This window comes from Felis catus, chromosome C1 (genome assembly GCF_018350175.1).
Source record: "Felis catus isolate Fca126 chromosome C1, F.catus_Fca126_mat1.0, whole genome shotgun sequence".
NCBI lineage: Eukaryota > Metazoa > Chordata > Mammalia > Carnivora > Felidae > Felis > Felis catus.
The window spans coordinates 207940361-207962775 of record NC_058375.1 but is presented as its reverse complement, the minus strand read 5'-3'; the positions used below and the strand labels follow the sequence as shown (position 1 = coordinate 207962775).

General features: G+C 40.2%; 1 protein-coding gene across 16 annotated transcripts in view; it reads left to right on the top strand.

Moving 5' to 3' along the window:
- The window catches only part of DOCK10 (dedicator of cytokinesis 10), a 271379-nt gene that overhangs the window by 171697 nt on the left and 77267 nt on the right, over nt 1–22415 (top strand). For all 16 annotated transcript variants that reach the window (XM_045034551.1, XM_023259740.2, XM_023259739.2 and 13 more), the window contains exons 12-19: nt 5077–5298; nt 5496–5618; nt 6808–6890; nt 12410–12532; nt 15484–15563; nt 17608–17795; nt 18543–18608; nt 20813–20905. In XM_045034551.1, the coding sequence (XP_044890486.1) occupies nt 5077–5298; nt 5496–5618; nt 6808–6890; nt 12410–12532; nt 15484–15563; nt 17608–17795; nt 18543–18608; nt 20813–20905 (978 nt within the window). The remainder of the gene's footprint in view (nt 1–5076; nt 5299–5495; nt 5619–6807; nt 6891–12409; nt 12533–15483; nt 15564–17607; nt 17796–18542; nt 18609–20812; nt 20906–22415) is intronic.

Sequence of the window (22415 nt, the reverse complement as noted above, 5' to 3'; positions counted from 1 at the left end):
TTAAGATCCCATCAGAAAAAAAATAATGAATTGGAGGAAATAAGAGTTGACCAAGGATGGAAGATAGGAGTCTGCCACCTAGTTCATTGCATGGCATAGACTAGGACTGGCAAGGAAGAAGGAGAGAAATGGATGGATATGACTGATGTTGGGTAAATTGGACAGGCAGGCTTCTCTGATCCATTGGACAAGGGGAAAGAGTATCTCAAGGATGAGTCCCTCGCTTTTGCTTTGAATACTTCTATGCATGGTGGTGCCATTAAAAGGGCAAGACTAGATGAAGAGCAGATTGGGGGGATATTGGCCCCAGATTCCATTATGGGCATGTTAAGCTTGATAGGCCCACTAGATATCCAAACAGAGATGTCCTTTGGGTAGATTCAAATACAAGTTTGGAACTCAAGGCAGTGGCCACGAACTAGGTATCAACTTGGAAGTCTGGTCCATACAGTGACCCGGAGGGTCACATTTAGGAATTTCTGTGTGAATAGAAAAGGGACCAGGAACCAAACCTTTAAAAGATGAATAGAGGGATTCCTGGGTGGTTCAGTCGGCTGAGGGACCAACTCTTGCTTTGGGCTCAGGTCTGGTCCCAGGGCCATAGGATCAAGCCCCAGGATTCTCTGTCTCTCTCTCTCTCTCTCTGCCTGTCTCCCCCACTCATGCACTTCCTCTCTCTCTCTCTCTCTCTCTCTCTCTCTTAAATAAATAAATAAATAAATAAATAAATAAATAAATAAATAAAAGATGAATAGAGAAATGACCAAAGGAGACTAAGAAGGAATGGCCATTGAAGTAGAACTAAACCAAAAAAGATTGGGCTATGAAGCCAAGAGGGAACATGTCAGCTGTGTGGCATGGTGCTGAGGAGCTGAGTAACAGGAAGCCAGAGAGGAGCCCAGTAGATATGCCAACATGGAGGATACCTGGGACTGTGGAACGAGAAATTTCCATGGAGTGAAATGGTCAGGAGGAACAATCAATGTACTTTCATTCAGGATTAAAATTTGAAAAACAAAAGAAAACAAATCAAAAGCCCTGGAAGCTGCTTCTTGAAACCACTTGGAAATATCAGGAAAATGTAACCCAAATCATAATGGCATTTAGCCATCTTATGAAATAAAAATAAATGTGGTTTTTTTGACCATGCATATCCTTAAGTGTGATTAAAATATCCAATTTAGAAACTGAAACTTGAAGATAATGGGCTTTTCTTTCCAGTGCCCGGCATATGACTCCTTCCACATGGATTCCTTTCTTTGTACTAAAACTCATATTCAGAAGCTTAATGTTTGTATTTGGGCCAGTCTTGCCAAGCACGAGAACACGCCCAAGTCCAGAACCCAGCATCAGTATGCCCTTTTATATCTGTAAAGCCTGAGAGACAAGTTTATTTGGAGTGCTTTGGATGTCCATATTCTACTTAATTTACTTTAAAATTGATACAAGTGTTAAAAAAATAGAAAATGACTTGGTAAAAAACAATTCCATTGTGCTTATAAACAATAAAATAAAAACTAAGAAAACAGCCTCACCTAAACTTGACAGCAATTTTTTATGTAATGGCATTGTTTTTAAAAATCTTTGTATATTATTGAGTGACACTCTTTTGTTAATGTAGCTATTTTTAAACTCATTGTTTTTAACTCAGAGAGCATTTTTTTAAGTGAATCGAAATATTTCTTCAAGTTGCCAAAGATCCAACTCCTGTATTTAGTGAATGAGCTTCTAAAAAGCTTCTTTTTAAAACTTTTCCATGATGAGGAAACAATATTTGACAGCATGTAATTTTTTAGTCAGTCCGTTGGGAACCAAATTCAAGTTGACGGTATTCTAGTATAAAATATATCTTTGAAAATAGCAATTGATTCCTAAAATGTGAACAAATAAGCCTGCTTCACAGCAGAGCTACTTTAAAATTATAATGTTCTTGATTTTTATTTAAGAAAATACAGAATTCTAAACATAAGAAGCCTGTGACTTAATTTGGTAGGCTTTCAAGTGCTTGATTAAACAAATCTTTATTGAAAAGCCAATGATTCAAAAAGTAAGATTTGACATTTAAGTTGAAAAAGTGGATTGGAAGAAATAAATGAATCACCATATGAGCTTTAATTTCTGATGGATTATCAAAGTAGGTAATTTATTTCCATTCACCAAGCAGAAGTGAAAATCAAAATGCACCAATTCATGACAAATAATAGGATTTTTTTCCTTTGACCTTCAATGTGTTTTGAGTTCCTGCCTGAGTTACTTTCATGTAATTTTTGCATTTTCTACTCTTGCAGACCACCACTACCACAAACCAAAAGTTTTTCTAAATTAAATTCAGTTGGTAAAATGGGAAACTTTTACTTTTTAATTGTCTTATTTTTTAAATATTTTATTGAATTTCATTTTATATGTGTAGCTCTGTTTCTAACAGTAGGGCAGCTGGCAAATATGACTAGTATTAAGGGATAAAATAATAACCCCATTATAAGCTAGCCATATTACTGTGTTTCAAAGTACATGAGATACCTATTAAACATTCAGTATCATGTGGTTTTGTGTATATCCTGCTTGCCCACAGAACACTGATATATGAGGGGCATCAATTCAAAATTCAGTGACGTAAACAAAAGTAAAAATGTTTTGGGGAGCATATTCCATTCTGAGAAATCTGTAGTTAATGACATGTAATTATATCTATTTGCATGGACATAATTATTTCTATATGTAGACATGTAACTATGTACATATACATATATTCATTTATTTCAGTCCCTGTTTTATTAATAACTGTTGCATTTAACAGTTTTCTGTTGAAAATTTCATCTTTCTGGAATCATTCTTCAGATTCTACGATACTCTGGCAGCATTTAACATATATATATATATATATATATATTTTTTTTTTTTTTAATCTCTCTCCACCCCCAGTCGCCTTACAGCCTGTTTTCCCTACTCCACCTCTATCTTTTGCATGCTGATATTGTTCAGGATAACATTCTGATTTTCTTCTCTTTATCTCATGGCTTAAACAAGAACACATACAAAACTCTCCTGGGTCCACATCCCCAGCCCAGTTTCTTTGGCCAGGCTCAAAACTCATATATCCAACTGTGATTGGAATGTCCTATAGACGACTCTATGTACCATCCAGAACTCATCTTTGTATCTTTATCTTATATATTAGTGAATGATATTGCCGTCCACTTAGTTTCTTACATCTCCAAACCTGGGAATTTTCTTTTATGCATACCCCTGTGAACACCTCTCTCCAACCAATGAGAACACCCAATGGATTTCTAAGTTCTTTGGGTATACCTCCTTAATGTTCCTCAAATGCATCTCCCGCAAAAGCATTCTTTCATGCCTTTATGTTCTTTCCTGTGTTTATGTCTTTGCACATGTCACTTAATCTACCTAGAAGCCCCTTCTAACCACCGCTTTACCTACTTTTTGCTTTTTTAAAACTCAACCAAGAAACTTTCCCTTTCTTTCCCATCTTTCATTACCTTCCCATTTTCTCTTTATTTCACATTTTCCCTTTCCTTCTTAGCATGGTGGTGAGAGGTACAGAGGCAGCTACTCACAGGCTTGGAATTGGGTAACCAACCAAGAAGTCCTCATACTGGGAGGCAGAAAGCTATGTGGAGGCACAGAAATGGAATGTGCTTGGCTTTGTCAGGATCTGGGGTACTGTGCAGGGTGGTACAAAGGAGACAATTCGAGAAGGTGGCTGTGGTTGGCAGACTGGTTACTCTGAACAGTAAGTAGATTGATTGAACAAATACGTAAATAGGTCAATGATAACAAGAGCCAATTTTTCACTATTGGAGGAAATAGTTACATGAAATATGAATAGGGAAAAGGCTTGAAATAACCCTTCTTGATTTGAATTTGAAATAGAAGTATCAACATGAACTCATGAGTTTTTCATATTTCATAAAATATTCATGTACAGATAGAGTTAAAGAAATCCTTGTAGATGTGAATGTTATGTGTATGGATATGTGTATGTGTATGTGTGTGTGCATATGTGTATGCGTCCCAGTAACAATGAGCATAATGAGCACCGAGATCCTGGTTTCTAAATGTCACCCTCACAGAAAGGTACCAGAGCTGTATGGAGAAATGACTGGGGCATTGAAAGTATCCGATGAGCCTAGAACATCGTGTTGAGTGAAGAAGTGCCCCCAAAATTATGGAATCTACCAAAAAGTCACGGGAGCTACCTCTAGCCAAATCTGAAACAATTTGAGCATCAATATAAATAATGATAGTAATAGATTGAAATCTATTGAATAAAATAGTAGTAATCCATGAGTCTATACTTGGAGGTATGAAGGAAAGAAAGAAAGAAAGAAAGAAAGAAAGAAAGAAAGAAAGAAAGAAAGAAAGAAAGAAGAGGGAAGGAGGAAGGAAGGAAAAGAAAGGAAGGAAGGAAGGAAGGAAGGAAGGAAGGAAGGAAGGAAGGAAGGAAGGAAGGAGAAAGAAAGAAAAAAAGAAAGAAAGAAAGAAAGAAAGAAAGAAAGAAAGAAAGAAAGAAAGAAAGAAAGAAAGAAAAAAGAGGGAAGGAGGAAGGAAGGAAAAGAAAGGAAGGAAGGAAGGAAGGAAGGAAGGAAGGAAGGAAGGAAGGAAGGAAGGAAGGAGAAAGAGAAAGAAAGAAAGAAAGAAAGAAAGAAAGAAAGAAAGAAAGAAAGAAAGAAAGAAAGAAAGGAGGAAGGAAGAGAGATAGAAAGTTTCATCATTACAGAATACCAACTAGTAAATATAGAAAGAATGATGGAACTAGAAAATCACCATTGGTAGCCGTCTTAGTGGGAGTTGATTCCAGTGGGAGTTACCAATGGAGAATTAGGTGAGTTAGGTTTGATGAGTATCAGGACATTGGGATAATCTCAGAATATATCTGCAAAACTGCTAATCACTTACCACTTAATATATATTGTATATTTTAAAGAACAGTATTATGCCATATATAAATAGTAATTTCTCTTATCTACTGTTTTATTAAGTAATGTACTAAAGAGGCAACTGCATGTATGACGATTTTATATCAAAACCATCGCTTCTTTCTTCTTCCTGCAGATTGAGCCTTTTTTTGTGAGTGTGGCACTTTATGACCTCAGAGACTGCAGGAAGATTTCTGCGGATTTTCATGTGGATCTAAATCACACTGCTGTCAGACAGATGCTCTCAGGGGCTTCCGTGGCTTTGGAAAATGGAAACATTGACACTGTTTCCCCAAGACAATCAGAAGAACCTCACGTCAAGGGATTCCCAGAGGAATGGCTAAAATTCCCAAAGCAGGTTGCACTTTTGTTTACTTGTGATAACCCTGAAACTGCCCGTTTCATCATTCTTACCCAAAGAATACAGTTGGTTTCCCAACTAAAAATTCCCTAAAAGCTGTCCCTTTAAAAAAAAAAAAAAAAAAAAAAAGAAATTTTGTCAATGTCTTCAGTATGCATCCCTAGATGCTTATTAGTTGTTTTCTTCGTACATAGGCTATATTTTCTGTAAGCAATCCACATTCTGACATTGTTTTGGTGGCCAAAATCGAAAAAGTACTGATGGGGAACATTGCAAGTGGTGCTGAACCTTATATTAAAAATCCGGACTCCAACAAGGTAATGCATAATCTTTTCCATAAATAATTTAGGCTGCTTTCAGGATATAGAATCACACTGCCTTAATGAATTATCAAGCTTGGTAAATGTGAGTCTCAAAATAGTCGCTGGTTACTGAAACGAATATCCATCGGGCAAATTTTAAAGTATATATTCTTGGTGTATGTGTTTCGACCAAGCAGCTTCTGACTTCTGATCATCTCTTAGTAGAAATCAACTTAAATGTGTATAAAATCTTCACTCCAAGGATCAAAATGTTAGCAATAATGAAGAGTGAGGATTAATCTGACTAAAAGCAAGTGAATACAGATTACTGATGATGAACTAAGTGAAAGAGTAAGACAGATAACTGTAGGTCAAATTATTCTAACACTGAAGTGACAACAGAGTAAAGGATGTGCTGGGAGTTCTTCAAATGATAGGACAACAGAAAATTTTTTCTTTTTTCTCCAACCATATTGTCTTTAATAATCAAATGTCACTAGTTGGTAGGAAATAAATATTAAAAGTCTGTATTTTTCATGCAAGGGAAATGTATTAGGGAAAGACTGCATAAGAATGGAATTTGAGCATGTGTAACAATTTAGGGCAGTGTTTAACATATTCATGAGATTCGGGGTTTGGCAAACTACAATGTGCAGGCCAGATCCACCTGCCACCTGTTTCTGTCAATAAAGTTTTATTTACACAGTCACACTCCCATCATTTACGGATTGCCTAATGGCCGCTTTCTTGCTACAGAGACAGAGGAGCCATGACAAAGACCACGTGGTCCACAAAGCCCAATATACTTACTGCGATCCTCTGCAGAATACATTCGCCAACCTCTGCCATAACGAATAAGGGTATAAGATGGTCTGTGGGTGTAAATTTGAAAACGCTTTCCATTCGATGTTGTAAGACCTTTCCAGTCTGATAAAAGGGAAGAAAAAGTCGCTGTTCCAAGACAAGCGTATTTTCTATATTTGAAATATCCAGAGTGAAAAGAACGAAAAACATAATACAGTAGTTTGAACACAGAGGAGATCATTTGGTTCTTTACAAGACAGAATCGGCAGGCCAGTAAGGCAGACAGACAGACCTTCCGAGTTTCAGTACAAGATAATGTGGAAAAGTATCTATTAGTGTTTTCCTTGGACAGTTTGGGAAGAGGTGTTCTAAACAATATTTTGATTTACTTTTCCCTTAGTATGCACAAAAGATACTGAAATCCAACAGGCAGTTCTGCAGCAAGTTGGGGAAGTACCACATGCCGTTTGCTTGGGCAGTAAGGTAGGTTGACATCTGTAACCAACAGAACAGTCATACGTTTACAAGTCTGCGTTGGAAACCTGTTTGAACACCTCTCTGTTACCTGTTATGTGTGATATACCAAAACCTGGAAAAATATTAATGGTGTCATCTTCATAAACATTCGGGGCTCCCCGGAAACATGTGCTTTACAAGACAATTCAGCAAGACAGAGTATAATAGATTGGGGCTATGATATGTGCACAGTGTGTGCACGACCAGATATACTACGGCTTCTTGGTGGGATCAAAGTCATAACCTGTTTATTATGCATATTTGGTTTATTAAACGTTTGACATTATATCAGGCCTGAAAGTTTAGTGTGCATAACATCCAAATGGCAGCATTGTGATTTATTATGCAGCTGCGTATTTTCATCTATGTGTAGGGCATAGGCCTATGTATGGATGTCCAGAGGAAACCATCAGTTTGATCATTTAAGCTCTCTTTGATTTTGGCACTGATTAGCATAGCCAGATTTGTCAGTACTGGCTCACTTTCTGATGGAAACGCTGAGTTATGTCGACACTAAGGATGGAATCATCCTCCCGGACATAGAACCTCTGCATAAAAACAAGAATTGCTTTTCAGGTCTGGTTAAAGATCAATTACAGTTGTCCTCCTCAATTTCTTTGCATCCTTATGTGTGTAAGAATTTCTTAAAAGAGGAAAAGCCTGGCATAGACACGAGGACAAAAAGGTCAGCGATGTATAAACCAAATTAACTTTAAAAGGTCAGGGCGCCTGGGTGGCTCAGTCGGTTAAGCAGTCAACTCTTGGTGTCGGCTCGGGTCATAATCTCACAGTCTTGGGATTGAGCTCCATGTCGGGCTCTGTACTGAGTACTGAGTGCAAAGCCCGCTTGGGATTCTCTCTCTCCCTCTCTATGCCCCTCCCTTTCTCATTCACGCGCTCTCTCTCGCTCTCTTTCAAAAATAAATAATAAACATTTTAAACATTTTTAAAAATAAAAATAAATAAATAAAAATAGGTTAATTAGCGTGCCATGAAGTAAGACAGCCTAGTAAGTATTCCTTTGAACATTGGTAACATTGTCCCAATGGTGGTAACTTCAGAAGGAAGACAGCGTCTGTTAATTTTAGCCATTTTTAGGTCTCCCAGTACCCAGGGATGAGCATAACCAGAGTGAATCTACCAATATTTGTTATCATTGTGAGCTTGTTACTTGAAGTCGGGGGCAGGTAGGTGCAGGGGAGGGAAAGGTGGAAATATGAGCAACAGGAAACCAGGACAGACTTGCACAGTCTCTCCAATGCAGCCCTGTAGTGAGGGAGAAAGAGACCAGATCCAGGAGTTGGACAAACACGGTCCAATTCAGGCCACCACTTACAGACGGTAACTTTACTCCAGTTTCCTCCCAGTTCTCAGGGTCCCAACCACACGATGAAACTGACAAGGCCTGCCTCGTGGGCAATGGAGGCAATCTCAGCTACGAAAGCACTTGGCATAAAGTGGATCACACGTATCACTCTGTCTCTCTGTGCCTCTCGCCCTGCAGGGACAGCTAATGCCAGTACATGATGCCTGGAACAGACATTATCCGAATGTACTGAACCTTTATGTTGAATTTCGTTGTGTTTATTTCTCCCAAGCTTCCAGAGAAAGGATAACTAGTCATAATTTGCTGGTTAAACTCTTTCATGTTGATAAGTATTCTCAATTCCCACAAGAAAACCTGTTGGGGCATAATAAGATATCTTTTGGCAAAAGAGAAATATTCCAGTATAGCAAACTTACAACGGCAAACACATTTTCTGTTAAATGGCTCAGCACTGTTGTGAGGTTTTAGAAGCAGTCATTTGAGAGCCAGAGCTGGTTTTGAAATCTATACTGTACTTAATAGCCAAATGAACTTAGGCAAGTACTCATAGGCTATCTTTACCCTAGCTTTTTTTTTAATGTACAAAAGAGGAATGATAATACATAATCTACAGTTGCAGAGATTAACAAGCACAGATATGTACCCAGCAAAAGATAACCATTGTCTGCAGTCACTATTCTTATATGATTATTAAGTCACCTGGGGAGATCATATTTTCTGCAACAAGTCCCCCTTTCTGGTAAATTTGGCACAGCGAAGAATATGGTGGGGTAGAGAAGGAAAAGCATTACCCTTTACTGAGCAGTTAGGAGAAGAAGTAACAATTGTACAGTGAAGTTGTCTAATAAAATATGCTGGAAGAAAGACGGATGAGGTTTCTAGGAAGGCTGACAATATTCCTATCGAAGTAATTACGTCTAGGACAAGAAAGTCAACAAAACCACAAGCTCATGCTCCATTGATGCCTGATGAGTGGTTTGGCTGTAGGTTAGGAAACAGGAGGCACCACCAATTTGTGCACATAAATACATGGTTTACATTCACGTAAACATCTCTGACATCTCAGAAAAAAAAAATGGTTAGCAGCATAGGTTGAAAGATTTCATGTTAAACCCCTTGGAATAACTAATCACAAAAATAAGTACCAGATCCAGCCAAAGAAGATTTTAGTCCCCCTCACAATGTGGAAATTGCTTCAAATAAAATGGCAACTGCATCAGAGGAGGGCTCGTGGTTACTCAAGCCATTAGCTGACATATTTCAATATTCTATTGATTCTGCTGGATGTTTGGCCTCCTTTTTTTCCTACTATATTTTCTAGATTGCAGTTTGCCTAACAGCGTAGCTTTGAGTGTACCCTGAAACACTTTGGCCCTAAGATCAACTGCCACTAAAAAGGGTAGAATTGACAGTTTAGCTTATGACCATATTTTTACCCAGATCCAACCGTCCCACCCGCTGCTACACACACACACACACACACACACACACACACACGCACACACACACACACACACACACACACAGATGCTCATCACTGTGAACATTTTTTTCTGAAATTAATTTGATGTGTGTTCTTATTTTTGGCAGCTATTGTGATATTTTACAATAAAAAAGAAAAAAAAAGGTTATTCTTGGAGTAGGTAAAGAGAATACATTCATATGGCTACCATGGGTATTTTACATGCTTTGATTTGGGGGAAAGTTGACCCCTACAAAAGTGTCATGTGGTTAAAGGGAACTTTTTCCATGCATATGGATCCCACAATTATATGTGTCAAAATCCATGCCAGGACTCTGATTTCTTTTTTTTTTTAAGTTTATTTATTTATTTTAGAGAGAGAGAGAGAGCACAAATAGGGGAGGAGTAGAGAGAGAGAGAGAGACAGAGGATATGAAGCTAGCTGCAGGCTCCTAGCTGTCAATGCAGAGCCTGACACAGGGCTCAAACCCACGAGCCAAAGTCAGACGCCCAACCTCTTGAGCCACCCAGGTGCCCCAACTCTGATTCCTTTTAACCCACCTTACACGATATTCTAAATGGATTGGCGCACAACCCTGGAATTTCTTTAAAATTGAATAAAACTCCATTAAAAACTTCATTCTTCCATCTATGTGTTTACAAAAGGCACACAGTCTAACATCCCCAACAAACGGTTGTCCAACCTCTGAATCCTCCCAATGACCAAAACTCAAGTGCATCCCACAATGGTTCCTTCCTTCTTTCTATAGGTCTAGTGATTAAATAACTCATTTAAAAAAATATATTTTTCGGGGCGCCTGGGTGGCTCAGTCGGTTAAGCGTCCGACTTCGGCTCAGGTCATGATCTCACAGTTTGTGAGTTTGAGCCCCGCGTCGGGCTCTGTGCTGACAGCTCAGAGCCTGGAGCCTGCTTCACATTCTGTGTCTCCCTCTCTCTCTGCCCTTTCCCTGCTCGTGCTGTGTCTCTCTCTGTCTCAAAAATAAAATAAACATTAAAAAATATATATATATTTTTTTTTTCAACTGCATGACAATTACTTTTGTGTTTTGTCTTAACATTAGCTACAGAAATATGCCCCATTCTTTCTGTGTCACAGCTCTTCATGCTGCTCGTGATTGAGGCTCTCAGGGACACCTGGGCTTCTTTTCCTGCAGCTAAATCCCACATTTTCTTCAGTCATCCCCCAAACGTCGCGGTTTTGAGACCCTCACCATATACGGATCATTGCCCAACTGTGGCAGCTGGAACTGGGCACAGCATCCTGCCATCCCGAAACCATCTGTGTGCATGAGTCAGTTCTCTGTTCTCTTGCCAGTTAGCATATTTATTAAGCAAGGACAGCGTGTAGGGGGCTGTGAGCAGCTCTTCTCCCTGGCCCTGCGTTCTTCACCCTCTTTACAACGTGTCCAGTGTAAGTGAGCTGTTTGCACGACAGAGCTGCGGATAAAAGCAGGAACGAGTTTTACAGCTCACGTCTAGTGATACATTTGTAATGACTGGTTAATTACAAACAACAACAACAACACTACTCAAGGTCAGTTTGACCTCCTCCTGTGTTGAAAATACATCGTATTGGTTTCAACATGCCACACACCCGTACAGAAGCCCTGTGTGATATTTAAATAAAATCTTCGAATTAAATAGTTTCTCATTCTGCTTCCCCAGAATGAAAAATTTCCCCTCACTTACCACTTAACAGAGAAAAATGAGCAGAAAGGTGGAAGGAGTCTAAAAAGTATGATTCTGGCCCATTTTCGGTATTATTTGACACTACAGCTCTATGATCAGATATCTATCTAAATGGCCACGTCGGCCTGTGTATTTTGGTTATTTGGTGTTTGGAAATCTTTGGTTAATTTCAAGAGTAATGAAATAGTCTAGTCAAGCTCCTTAAGCTAGAAGAAATAAAACTTCAGCAGCTCTCTAAGATTACTGGAAAATCAACTATACACGGTTCTAATTTTTTTGATAGGCACAGAGTATAATTAATTTTGAAGGAGAAAAGCTAACATTAAGCATGTTATGTATACTAGCTTGTATTGCCTGACATTACTATACTATTTGGACAAAAACAACTTACGTATTTTAACTAACTCTGTCTAGTTCCAGTGAAATAGACAATCAATGGCTCATGTTCATGGTGCTTTCTTTATGTAATACAAGATTCTGACTCAAGTGTTCCTTAGTTTACCTTTGTCTGTGTCTTAAAATTTAGGACGTGGGCATGTTTATCTCCAGGAGAATGTTTCAAGAGCCTGGCCCCCTAGACCCACATGTACGACCTTACCCCTTTTTCACTATTCGTAAATTCTGATGGCAGCATCCAGATCAAAGTAGCCCTAGCTTGCCCAGAAAGTAATGAAAAAAGGACTAACCTGTTCCTCTCCACTCTCGCAATCCTCCAAAGTTTTGATATGTTACTAAATCATAAAAGGATGTAGTTGGAATATGGGTGGGCTGCTGTCTGTCTAGAGACTGAGTTGAAAATAAGGAATTAAAGACAACAAATACAGTGTTTAAATGAAACTTTTGTCTAAGGAGTTTGTCTTTTTATTTCATAAGTTCCTGGAGTTTCTTCCATTACGGATGGGAAATTGAATCATTTGTCACCTTAAAAACACAACCCGGTAAACAATATTCACATACCAATCTGAACAAATATCCTTTTCTTTCAGATCAGTATTTAAGGACAACCAGGGAAATGTGGACAGAGACTCAAGATTTTCACCATTGTATAGACAAGAAAGTAGCAAGATTTCAACCGAGGACCTGCTAAAACTAGTATCAGATTACAGAAGGTAGGGTGTTGGGATACTCTTGAAATTAACATGAATCAGCTACATTGCTACTATTGATTTATTAACTCTGCATAAACAATACCTGGTTAACCTGATTTCTCAAATGGCCAAACTCCCCCAGAAAGTAGAAGCTTTACAGATGACTTCACAAATGCCTCAATGACCTAACAAAAGAAAATTTGCCACAATCGTATGGAAGGAGTGTGAAACATAAAACCATGTCAGATAACTATTATCTCTCTGTAACAGATCACACCAAAATTTAGTAGCTTAAAAGAATAATATCATTTATTTTCCATGAGTCTCTAATTCGAGCCTGGTTGAGAGAGGAGAGCTTGTCTTTTCTGCACATGGCATCAGTTGGCAGAGTTCAGCTGGAACCAGAGGATCCACATTCCAGATGGCTCATTTAATGACTGGCAAGTGGACTTGGCTATTGATTGGGAGCTCAGCGGGAGCTGTAGACTAGAGACCTTGGCTCTTCTCCCTGGGAGCCTCTCCATGAGATACTATCACTTCCTCATGGAAAGAGAGCTGGCTTCTGAGAGTAAGTGTCCCAAGGGAGAGAAAAGGATCACTACCAGTTTCCTAAGACCAAGGCCCCGAAACTCTCGCAATAGCATTTCTGCCATTAATATACTGTCAGGCTGTCACAGAGCCCAGATTAAAATAACAGAGACACAGACGCCTCTAATTAGGAAGGATGTTAAGGAATTTTAGAACTATGTTTTGAAATTCCACAGAGAAATTCATTGCTGTGACTATAGTAATTCATAATATTTCTGTCATTCCAATGCTTTTGGAAAACACAGTGAAAGTTAGTGCTAAAAGAAGAAAAAACTTAATAAAACCCACAACATCTTTTAAATATCACCATGCATTCAACGTCGGGCGATGATAAGATCTTTCATGACGAGCAACTTCCCTTAAACTGTTAGTCCCCTGATACCCAATCCCTAACATCCCTAAATGTTAACTCTCTATCTCTCCCATCTAAGAATCAACGATCTCCTGTCAATTAATTTTGTTTATCCAGAGCACAAATAATGCATTACTATGAAACAAACATAACTAATACCTTCTGTATCTTCAGTAGAGAATATGTCTCTATTTAACTAGAAGGGAAGTTTTCCCAATGCTCGTTTTTTATTCTGAAAAAAAGAATACAAACTTTAGAAAGCAAAATAAAGGTGAAAAGTAAAATCTTGGGGGAAACTACTGCTTTGTGATCCTACAAGACCACTCCTTACATGAGGAGATGCCCCCTGCTCTTGACTTCATCAGACTTCCCGGTCAAAGCTCCTACCATAGTCTTTCCAAAGGCTACTGAAGCCACTAAGTGGGAGCAAATAGTGTTTTACCTCTTTACCTTTTTTGCCAGTGTACGAAAGTATGAAAAGTTACAATGCTGAGCAGAACAAAAGGGACAAAATGTTTGGGGGTAATCTGATATTCACAGAAGATTAAATTCTTGCAAAACCCATATTGTCCACGTATAGAAAAGAAAATTATCACTCTGGCAGTTACAGGGCATCTAGAATACATAATGCCCTACTGGTAAAACATTAAATTATTTCCTAGACCCCTCACACTTTGTGGTATTTATTGTCAACAGTGTGCTGATAAACCCTGACTGTCTGACCCTCAAGGGGGAAAAACAGATTTGTACTGATGGCCAATTTCTGTCGTGTAAATGGTAGCATTGCTAATTTCGAGCTCCTGATGGGACTTCACCGAACATGGGTTTTGGAAGAGATGCGCGCACCGTCATATAACATTTCCACCAGACACATTCATGGATATCTCACCATGTAGTAAAATACTTCTAAGTGATCATTTTTGATCACTTTGCTCATTATTACCTTGGTGTGTCATAGAATTTGTTTAATGGAAATTTGATACAATTTCACTTTTAATAAGGGCTGTATTTAACAACTAGCAGGCAAAGTAATTGAAGACTTAACAGGCAGCTCTCATAAGCTGGGAAGAGCTGGCTCTGACCCACCACTATAATTATTCTATTAGGTTTTCTAGAAGACCTAACTTGAAACTGTTATCAGCAACTTTCATCTCATTAGGAAGGAGGATAGGCAAAAAGGTTTTGGTAGAAAGGGAGAATGTGGGGTCAGGGATACTTGGTGAGAGGGTGTCTGCACACATTTACAAAGGGGGGGGGTGGGTACAAAAGAGGGAGAAGGCAGAAGAACCAAGGGCAGAGAAAGGCTCTTTGTCCTCCTTGATTGTTGGTGAAGAGGGAACAAACAGACCGTCCACTTAACAATTGTAGCAAAGACCACCCTTGCCCTTAAGACTTCTAAAGAGTCTTGGGGTGCCTGGGTGGCTCAGTCGTTTAAACGTCCGACTTCAGCTCAGGTCATGATCTCACAGTCTGTGAGTTCTAGCCCCGCGTCGGGCTCTATGCTGACAGCTCAGAGCCTGGAGCCTGCTTCAGATTCTGTGTCTCCCTCTCTCTCTGCCCCTTCCCCGCTCATGCTCTGTCTCTCTCTGTCTCAAAAATAAATACAAACATTAAAAAAAATTAAGAAAAAAAGACTTCTAAAGAGTCCTCATGAAAGTAAATCGCTTAAACCCATTAAAATACTAGTACTTTTTGTTAACAAAAACTATCTATTTACTCTTGTACTTGTGTGGCCATTTCTGTACATGGTATCCAAAATAGATGCAAATAAATCTAGACATTCGTCAGAATACCTGTAATTTGAGCCCTCACTGATTTCTATTTTCATTTGCAAGATTACATAAATTTTAGTTTTTCAATATAAAACCAGCTAAATGAAATCTTTCACCAGTGTGTTTAGGGTTCTACTGTTTACTCCTATCAAAGCTCAGATTTACAGTTGACTTTTTTCCTGACAACTAGAATAATTCAGTGTGTGTGTGTGTGTGTGTGTGTGTGTGTGTGTGTGTGTTCGTGTTCCCTGCTTTCACAGGGCTGACAGAATAAGCAAAACGCAGACCATCCCTGGAAGCCTGGATATTGCTGTGGACAACATTCCTTTGGAGCATCCAAGTATGATGATGATGTCATGATTTGCTTGTAGAGTTCTGAATAGTTAGTGGTCTTTTGGTTGGTTGGCTGGTGGGCTGGTGGGTTGGTGGGTTGGTTGGATAGTTGGTTAATTATAATAGTTTGGGAGGTTTTTCTCTCAAAGTTTGGGATAAATGGAATTCGTTATTCTACAGAAATTCGGGGCTTCTTATTTTTCCATTAAGACAAACTGTAAGTATGATAGGAGAGGAACTATATTCAGTGTAACCTAATATTTATCTGGTTTAATACCATGCATCCAGCAAGGTATTAAATTATGCCATTTAATCCTCAAAACCCTGGAGGGCTGCAAATGAGGAATGGCAGGTTCAGATAGATGGATAAAGCAATAACCCATAATGGGAGAATTTATATTCTATTCAGTTCCTCTGACTCAAAATACAGGGCTGGCCCCCCGACACTGTGCTGCCAGAGGGGTCCTCTGAACACCGTGGGTAGCCACCCAAGTGACCACGTGGTGATTAGAACTGGAATATTTTTAGACTCTGTTATTACCCAGAGAGCATGTATCTTCCTCAGAATATGGTCAAAAGTCCCATTTATGTCAGTGAAAATCTGAATTTTAGAAGGAGCTTTTATTAGACTTATAAATAAGAGTTTCAGAATTTATTTCTCAAGGCGTGAGACTGGTTTGTGTAGTTTTGTTACTTCTGATTATGCCTTCTAGTGACTTTCTCAATGATGCAAAGAATGAATAAAGGCATCCTAAAATGAACTACAGAGAGAGGATTATTACTGCAGGATATTGAGTTCCCATTAACACTACGAGGTTTTTCATTCTTATAGTTTTTCCACAAATCATTTTAATATTGAAATAAAATGAGCATTCTAAACTAAGCCATGGCTCCAGATCACTTTTATATTGATTGGTGTGGAAAAGCAAAGAATAAACTAAGCCATTGCCTCTACCTGATTTGTGGGATGCGTCTTTTATTACCTGTAGAAGAGAAAAATAACAAAAGAGGAAGCTAAAATAATCTGTTTGAAATGACTGTAGGACATTAGAGAAACTTGAACATATAATAACAATACCATAATTGGTTTTGGGGGGAAAAAAATGTAATCTGATTCCCAAGCATATTTAGCTAACCATTTTGCTTTCTTGAACGCAGGAAAATTCCAGATGGGGTAAAGAAAGGTAGAAGGCCTTCCTGTCTTCCAGTAACCACAACGTCAGCCTCCAAACTATTTAGTGACATAAGTTTTGATTTTTTTGTATTTTCCTTAGGCTGTTCCTACAAGGCTAGATTTTTAAAGATTGTAAAAACTGGAGAGAAAAATAGAATAGTCGTATCAACTAATGCAGAGGGGCTTCAGGCTTGTGTTGTGAAATCATTCCATAGAGAAAACTTACTATCAATCCATTAAGTACTACCCATGATAGACCCACTGGACAAAGTTTTGTTTGGTCATATATCAATATGTGTATTCTTTTTATGTTACAGTAAATGCCGGTGGGTTAATCTTTATAATCGCAGGTTAACGTGCTTGGAGAATCATTAACTAAAATTTACTTTCTATGTGAAGCCCAGTGCACAAAGAAAATAGTTACAAATCCATCCAAAAGATTTACCAATATTTTGAGACATCAGTTTGAATGTTAAATAGCTTATCTGTCATCTTTGCCTGCTACAAATTTTTCACGCTAGCATAACTTAACATAAACTCCTTTACTTGGGGCTCTTGGGTGGCTCAGTTGGTTAAGCGTCTGACTCTTGGTTTAGGTTCAGGTCACGGTCTCACAGTTCATGGCTTCAAGCCCCACGTCAGGCTCCATGCTGACAGTGTGGAGCCTGCTTGGGATTCTCTGTCTCTCTCCCTCTCTATCCCTCCCCTGCCCTCTGTCTCTTGCTTAAAATAAATAAATAAACTTTAAAAAATAAAATAAAAATTCCTTTACAAATGGAGTTTCTATTTCAACTGGATTCATGTTGAAATACGTTAAGTATTGTTCACTGTAAACAATCAAGTTAAATGACAAACTCTTATTTTCTGATTTTTAAAGACTGTGTAACATCGTCCTTTATCCCTGTCAAGCCTTTCGATGTGACGGCTCAACCAGAACCCACGGTGGAGGTGGAAGAATTTGTTTACGACTCAACAAAGTATTGTCGTCCTTATAGAGTATACAAAAATCAAATTTACATTTACCCCAAGCACCTCAAGTATGATAGCCAGAAATGTTTCAACAAGGTACAATATACTTCCAAGATGTTATGCTCTCTCTGCACCCTATTGAGACCATATTAAGAGGGTTTTTTGAAAGTTCAAGTACTTGGGGCGCCTGGGTGGCGCAGTTGGTTGAGCGTCCGACTTCAGCCAGGTCACGATCTCGCGGTCCGTGAGTTCGAGCCCCGCGTCGGGCTCTGGGCTGATGGCTCAGAGCCTGGAGCCTGTTTCTGATTCTGTGTCTCCCTCTCTCTCTCTTCCCCTCCCCCCTTCATGCTCTGTCTCTCTCTGTCCCAAAAATAAATAAACGTTGAAAAAAAAATTTTTTTAAAAAAAAGAAAGTTCAAGTACAAATTATCATAGGTCAATATTTTGGAATAAAATCCATTTGCAGAAAATGCTTCATAAGGGACAGTGATGAGTTTCACCTTAAAGGTGCTTAAGGATGCACCGTATTATAACATATTAATAATCCTTTCTAAAATCAGCCCTAAATTATTTTGTTCTAGACTTCTTTTATTTTCAGTTTCTTAAGATACTCCGAAAATAGCACACCTGCCTCCTTTTGATATGAGTTTTTTCTTCCTTTTAAATAATATCTCCAAATCCTTCTGCTATTTCTGAACACTGTGGATAATGTCACAAGAAAGTGTCGGGTATTATACATTTTTCAGATTTAATTAGAAGCTACTTATTTTAGACTTTTGGATTGTTTTTTGGTGTTATTTAACAGGAAATTACAATTTCCATTTTCCCTCTCTGTAATTTTAGGCTCGAAACATAACCGTGTGCGTTGAATTCAAAAACTCTGACGAAGAAGGTGCCAAGCCCGTGAAGGTGAGCCAAGTCTTCACGGGGACCCAGCATCCAGGGGGAGGGCAGGTGCCCAGGTTCTTTTTGCCACCAAGGAGCTTTTTATCTGAATGTGATTGAAAGAGCAGCAATTTGGGGCACCTGGGTGGCTCAGTCGGTTAAGCGTCTGGCTTTGGCTCAGGTCTCGATCTCGCGGTTCATTGGTTTGAGCCCTGCGTCCAGCTCTGCGTTGGTATTGCAGGGCCTGCTTGGGATTCTGTCTCTCTCCCTCTGTCTCTCTCTCTCTCTCTGCCCATTCCCCACTTGGGCGTGTGCTCTCTCTCTCTCTCTCTCTCTCTCTCTCTCTCTCGACTCTTCTCAAAATAAATAAATAAACTTTAAAGAAAAGAAAAAAGAAAGAGGAGCAATTCAATACATCTGTTTTAGATTTCCTAAAATGTACCTGATCTAATAGCCATCATTAACTGCACCTACTGGAAAGGCCGGACTTGTAGCCTTGTTTAGCTTTTCACGATATGGGAAAAAGGAAACCATTCTAGTGTGACTAAATGCAAAGATTCTCCCTCTTCAGAGATTAGCCCGCCTCTCAATTCCGCATCCTTGACTTCAAATGCCACATCCCAGCGGGCCCTCATGCGGCCTGTGTGGCAGGGCTGCTGTGTACGAACTTGATGGCTGGTGCAGCGGGCCTGTGGGATGCCCACATCCAGGGAAGGAAAGTGTGGCCCAGCGACCGAGGAGCTGGGAAATGGCTCTGGAAAGTCGGTCCCTGCAGTTGATCTCATGATTTAATAAGATCCATCAGACCACGAGGTTTATACAAACTGCATACTGCGACTGGATGTCATTTTTCAAAGTTCACATTTGATGTAGACTGTTTTTCTGTGAGGGACTTCAAACAACAAAGAGTAACCCATAAAAAGAGAGGATAATTCTTTTCGGTGGGTCTGTGGCCAGATCTTCCCAGTTTCTAGGAGTCAGAGGAATGAAATAGTGAGGGACAAAGCGAATTCCTAACTCACCCCTGCAATTATCTGAGATAATCTCTTACAGCACTCTGTCAGGTACCAATCCTGTTCTCAGTACCGAGGAGATTTGCAGTATTATTCAGAAGAAGAAGAATCAATGTAGCGGAGAAAGAGTTCTTTAAAATAGTCTTGAGCCTCCATCGGTACCTGTAGGTTCCAAGTTCCGCAGTAACATTAGTGAGCATCAGGAGAGACAAACTAAGCAAAATGGAATTTTCAAGCAAGCAAAGGCAACGGCCAGATGGCAAGCACAGCAGGCCTGCTAGTGTAGTGTTGAAGGGGAAAATTCTAGCAATGGCAGGTGTGTGGGTCTCCTGTTTCATTGTGTTCTAAAGGATCACGCAGAGGGGCGCCTGGGTGGTGCAGTCGGTTGAGCGTCCGACTTCAGCCAGGTCACGATCTCGCGGTCCATGAGTTCGAGCCCCGCGTCGGGCTCTGGGCTGATGGCTCGGAGCCTGGAGCCTGTTTCCGATTCTGTGTCTCCCTCTCTCTCTGCCCCTCCCCCATTCATGCTCTGTCTCTCTCTGTCCCAAAAATAAATAAACGTTGAAAAAAAAATTTTTTAAATAAAAAAAAAAAAGGATCACGCAGAGATCAGCAGGCTGCAGAAGAGGGACCCTGATCCTTGGGCGAAGGGAGCTTTTAAGCTAGCTGCCTAGGAAGTGCCATATGACATCCCCTGGGGGGAGAGAATAGTAACGCAATATGGTGGAGACTGGAACCAGCCCTATCCTTCCACCTCAGAATTCTTGGTTGCGAGCTGGCATGTCAGGGACTGGGGTCCAGCCAGACCTACGGTCACCGGGGACTCACTACCTGGGACTCTAAACGAGAGCTGGGTACCGTGGGCCCCTTCCGAAAGCCATCCTGCAGGAATCAGAATGGAACAAATTAGCTCTTACCTCCTGGGTAATCAAAAGTTAGGTAATGAACTGATGCAGGTATTCAGCATCGATGCAATGGCTTCATGATGAATTAAAGCCTTCACATTTTCTTCAGCAGCACCCTGGTATCATAAATACAAGGCAGCAGGTGAAAGAAGTTCAAGGTTAATTAGATGTCAGCTAAGCCTGGCAAGGTGTCGCAAAATTCGTCTTTGTTCCAGGATTGGTAACTGAAGGGTTGTGACATTTGTGTGTGTGTGTGCTCGGGGTTAATCTCAGACACTCATAACTATTCACCTCATAACTTTTTAAACAGTGTATTTATGGAAAACCTGGAGGGCCTCTCTTCACCTCAGCTGCCCACACAGCAGTTCTGCACCATTCCCAGAATCCGGATTTCTCTGACGAGGTAAGGCCCAGGCCTCCACAGCCCCCAGCAGCTCCTCACAGGATGGGTGAGCGGGTCAGGAAACTCACGAAGATAAACACTCTCCGGACCACGTCTCAGACTGAGAGCCTGCCTTGACTGTGGTTTGCTTCACTGAGATTTAGAAACTGGATTCACTGACAGTCGTTCAGGGAGTTATGTTGCAAATTCAGACATGTCCGCGTAGGATTGCCCTTCGAAAATGCGATATTTTTATGGCATCGTTCTTTTTGAGTGAGAACATTTTTTTTCTTTTATCTCACTGGTCAGTGTAATCAAGACTGTGTTCGATAGCTTTACCAATCAATAGCTGCATTTCGGGTCATAATGGAAAGAACGTAGGAACAGACAGGAGTGTGAGCCGACACTCGCTGCTGACCTATGTGAACCCAAGTGATCTTGGATCCCCTCGGCTCTAAATGTAGCATAGAACAAGACCTGCCCTGGCCAACTCCTAAGCCTCTCTCTCTTATTATGTGTCAGGCCTCATGCCATACTCCATATTTGCATCGTCTCAATCCCCACAGCGTCCTCCAGAGAACCAGAGCGGGTAGGGGGAGATCGATGTGTACAGATGGGTAGATTTATTATACGGGATTGACTCACGTTGTTCTGGAGATGAGAAGTCTCATGATGCTCCGTCTGCAAGGCTGAGACCTTGGAAAAGCCAGCGGTAGTGTCCGAAGGCCTGAGAGCCAGAGAGCCTCTGATGTAGATCCCAGTCCAAGTCTGATGGCCTGAGACGAAGGGCACGAAGGGCAGAGAAAATCAGTGTTCTAGTTCAAGCAGTCAGGCAGAGAGGGAATTCATCCTTCTTCTGCCATTGTGTTCTATTTGGCCCTCATCAGATTGGATGACGAAAACCCGCACTGGGGAGGGCCGTCTGCTTTGCAGTCCTCCATTCAAATGCTCCACTCTTGCAGAAACACCCTCACTCACAGGCACACCCAGACATGATGTCCCAACAGCTGTCTGGGCGTTCTGCATCCCAGTCAAGTTGACATAAAATTAACCTTCACACCTTCCTACTTTGAGGATAAGGACCCTGGGGCTCAGAGAAGCAACTTGGCCAAGGGCACACCACTAATAAGTGATCATCAGAGTTCAAACCAGGGCATGTGACTCTGGGGCCTGAAGCTTCGCCACTCTGCTCTAAGACATGTAAAAGCACTAAGTGAGGGGTGTCTGGGTGGCTCAGTTGCTTAAGCGTCCGACTCTTGATTTTGACTCAGGTCATGATCTCACAGTTTGTGGAATTGAGCCCCACGCTGGGCTCTGGGCTGACAGCGCAGAGCCTGCTTGAGATTCTCTCTCTCTCCCTCTTTCACTGCTCCTTCTCCACGCGTGGTCTCTCTCTCTCAAAATAAATCAATAAACTTTAAAAAATAGACAAAACTGATCAGGCCAGTGATAAATTACTACACACAGGTCAGCTTGTGTTATAAAGAGACTCAGATAAACAAACTTTGATTAAATTTAATTTCTGACTGCA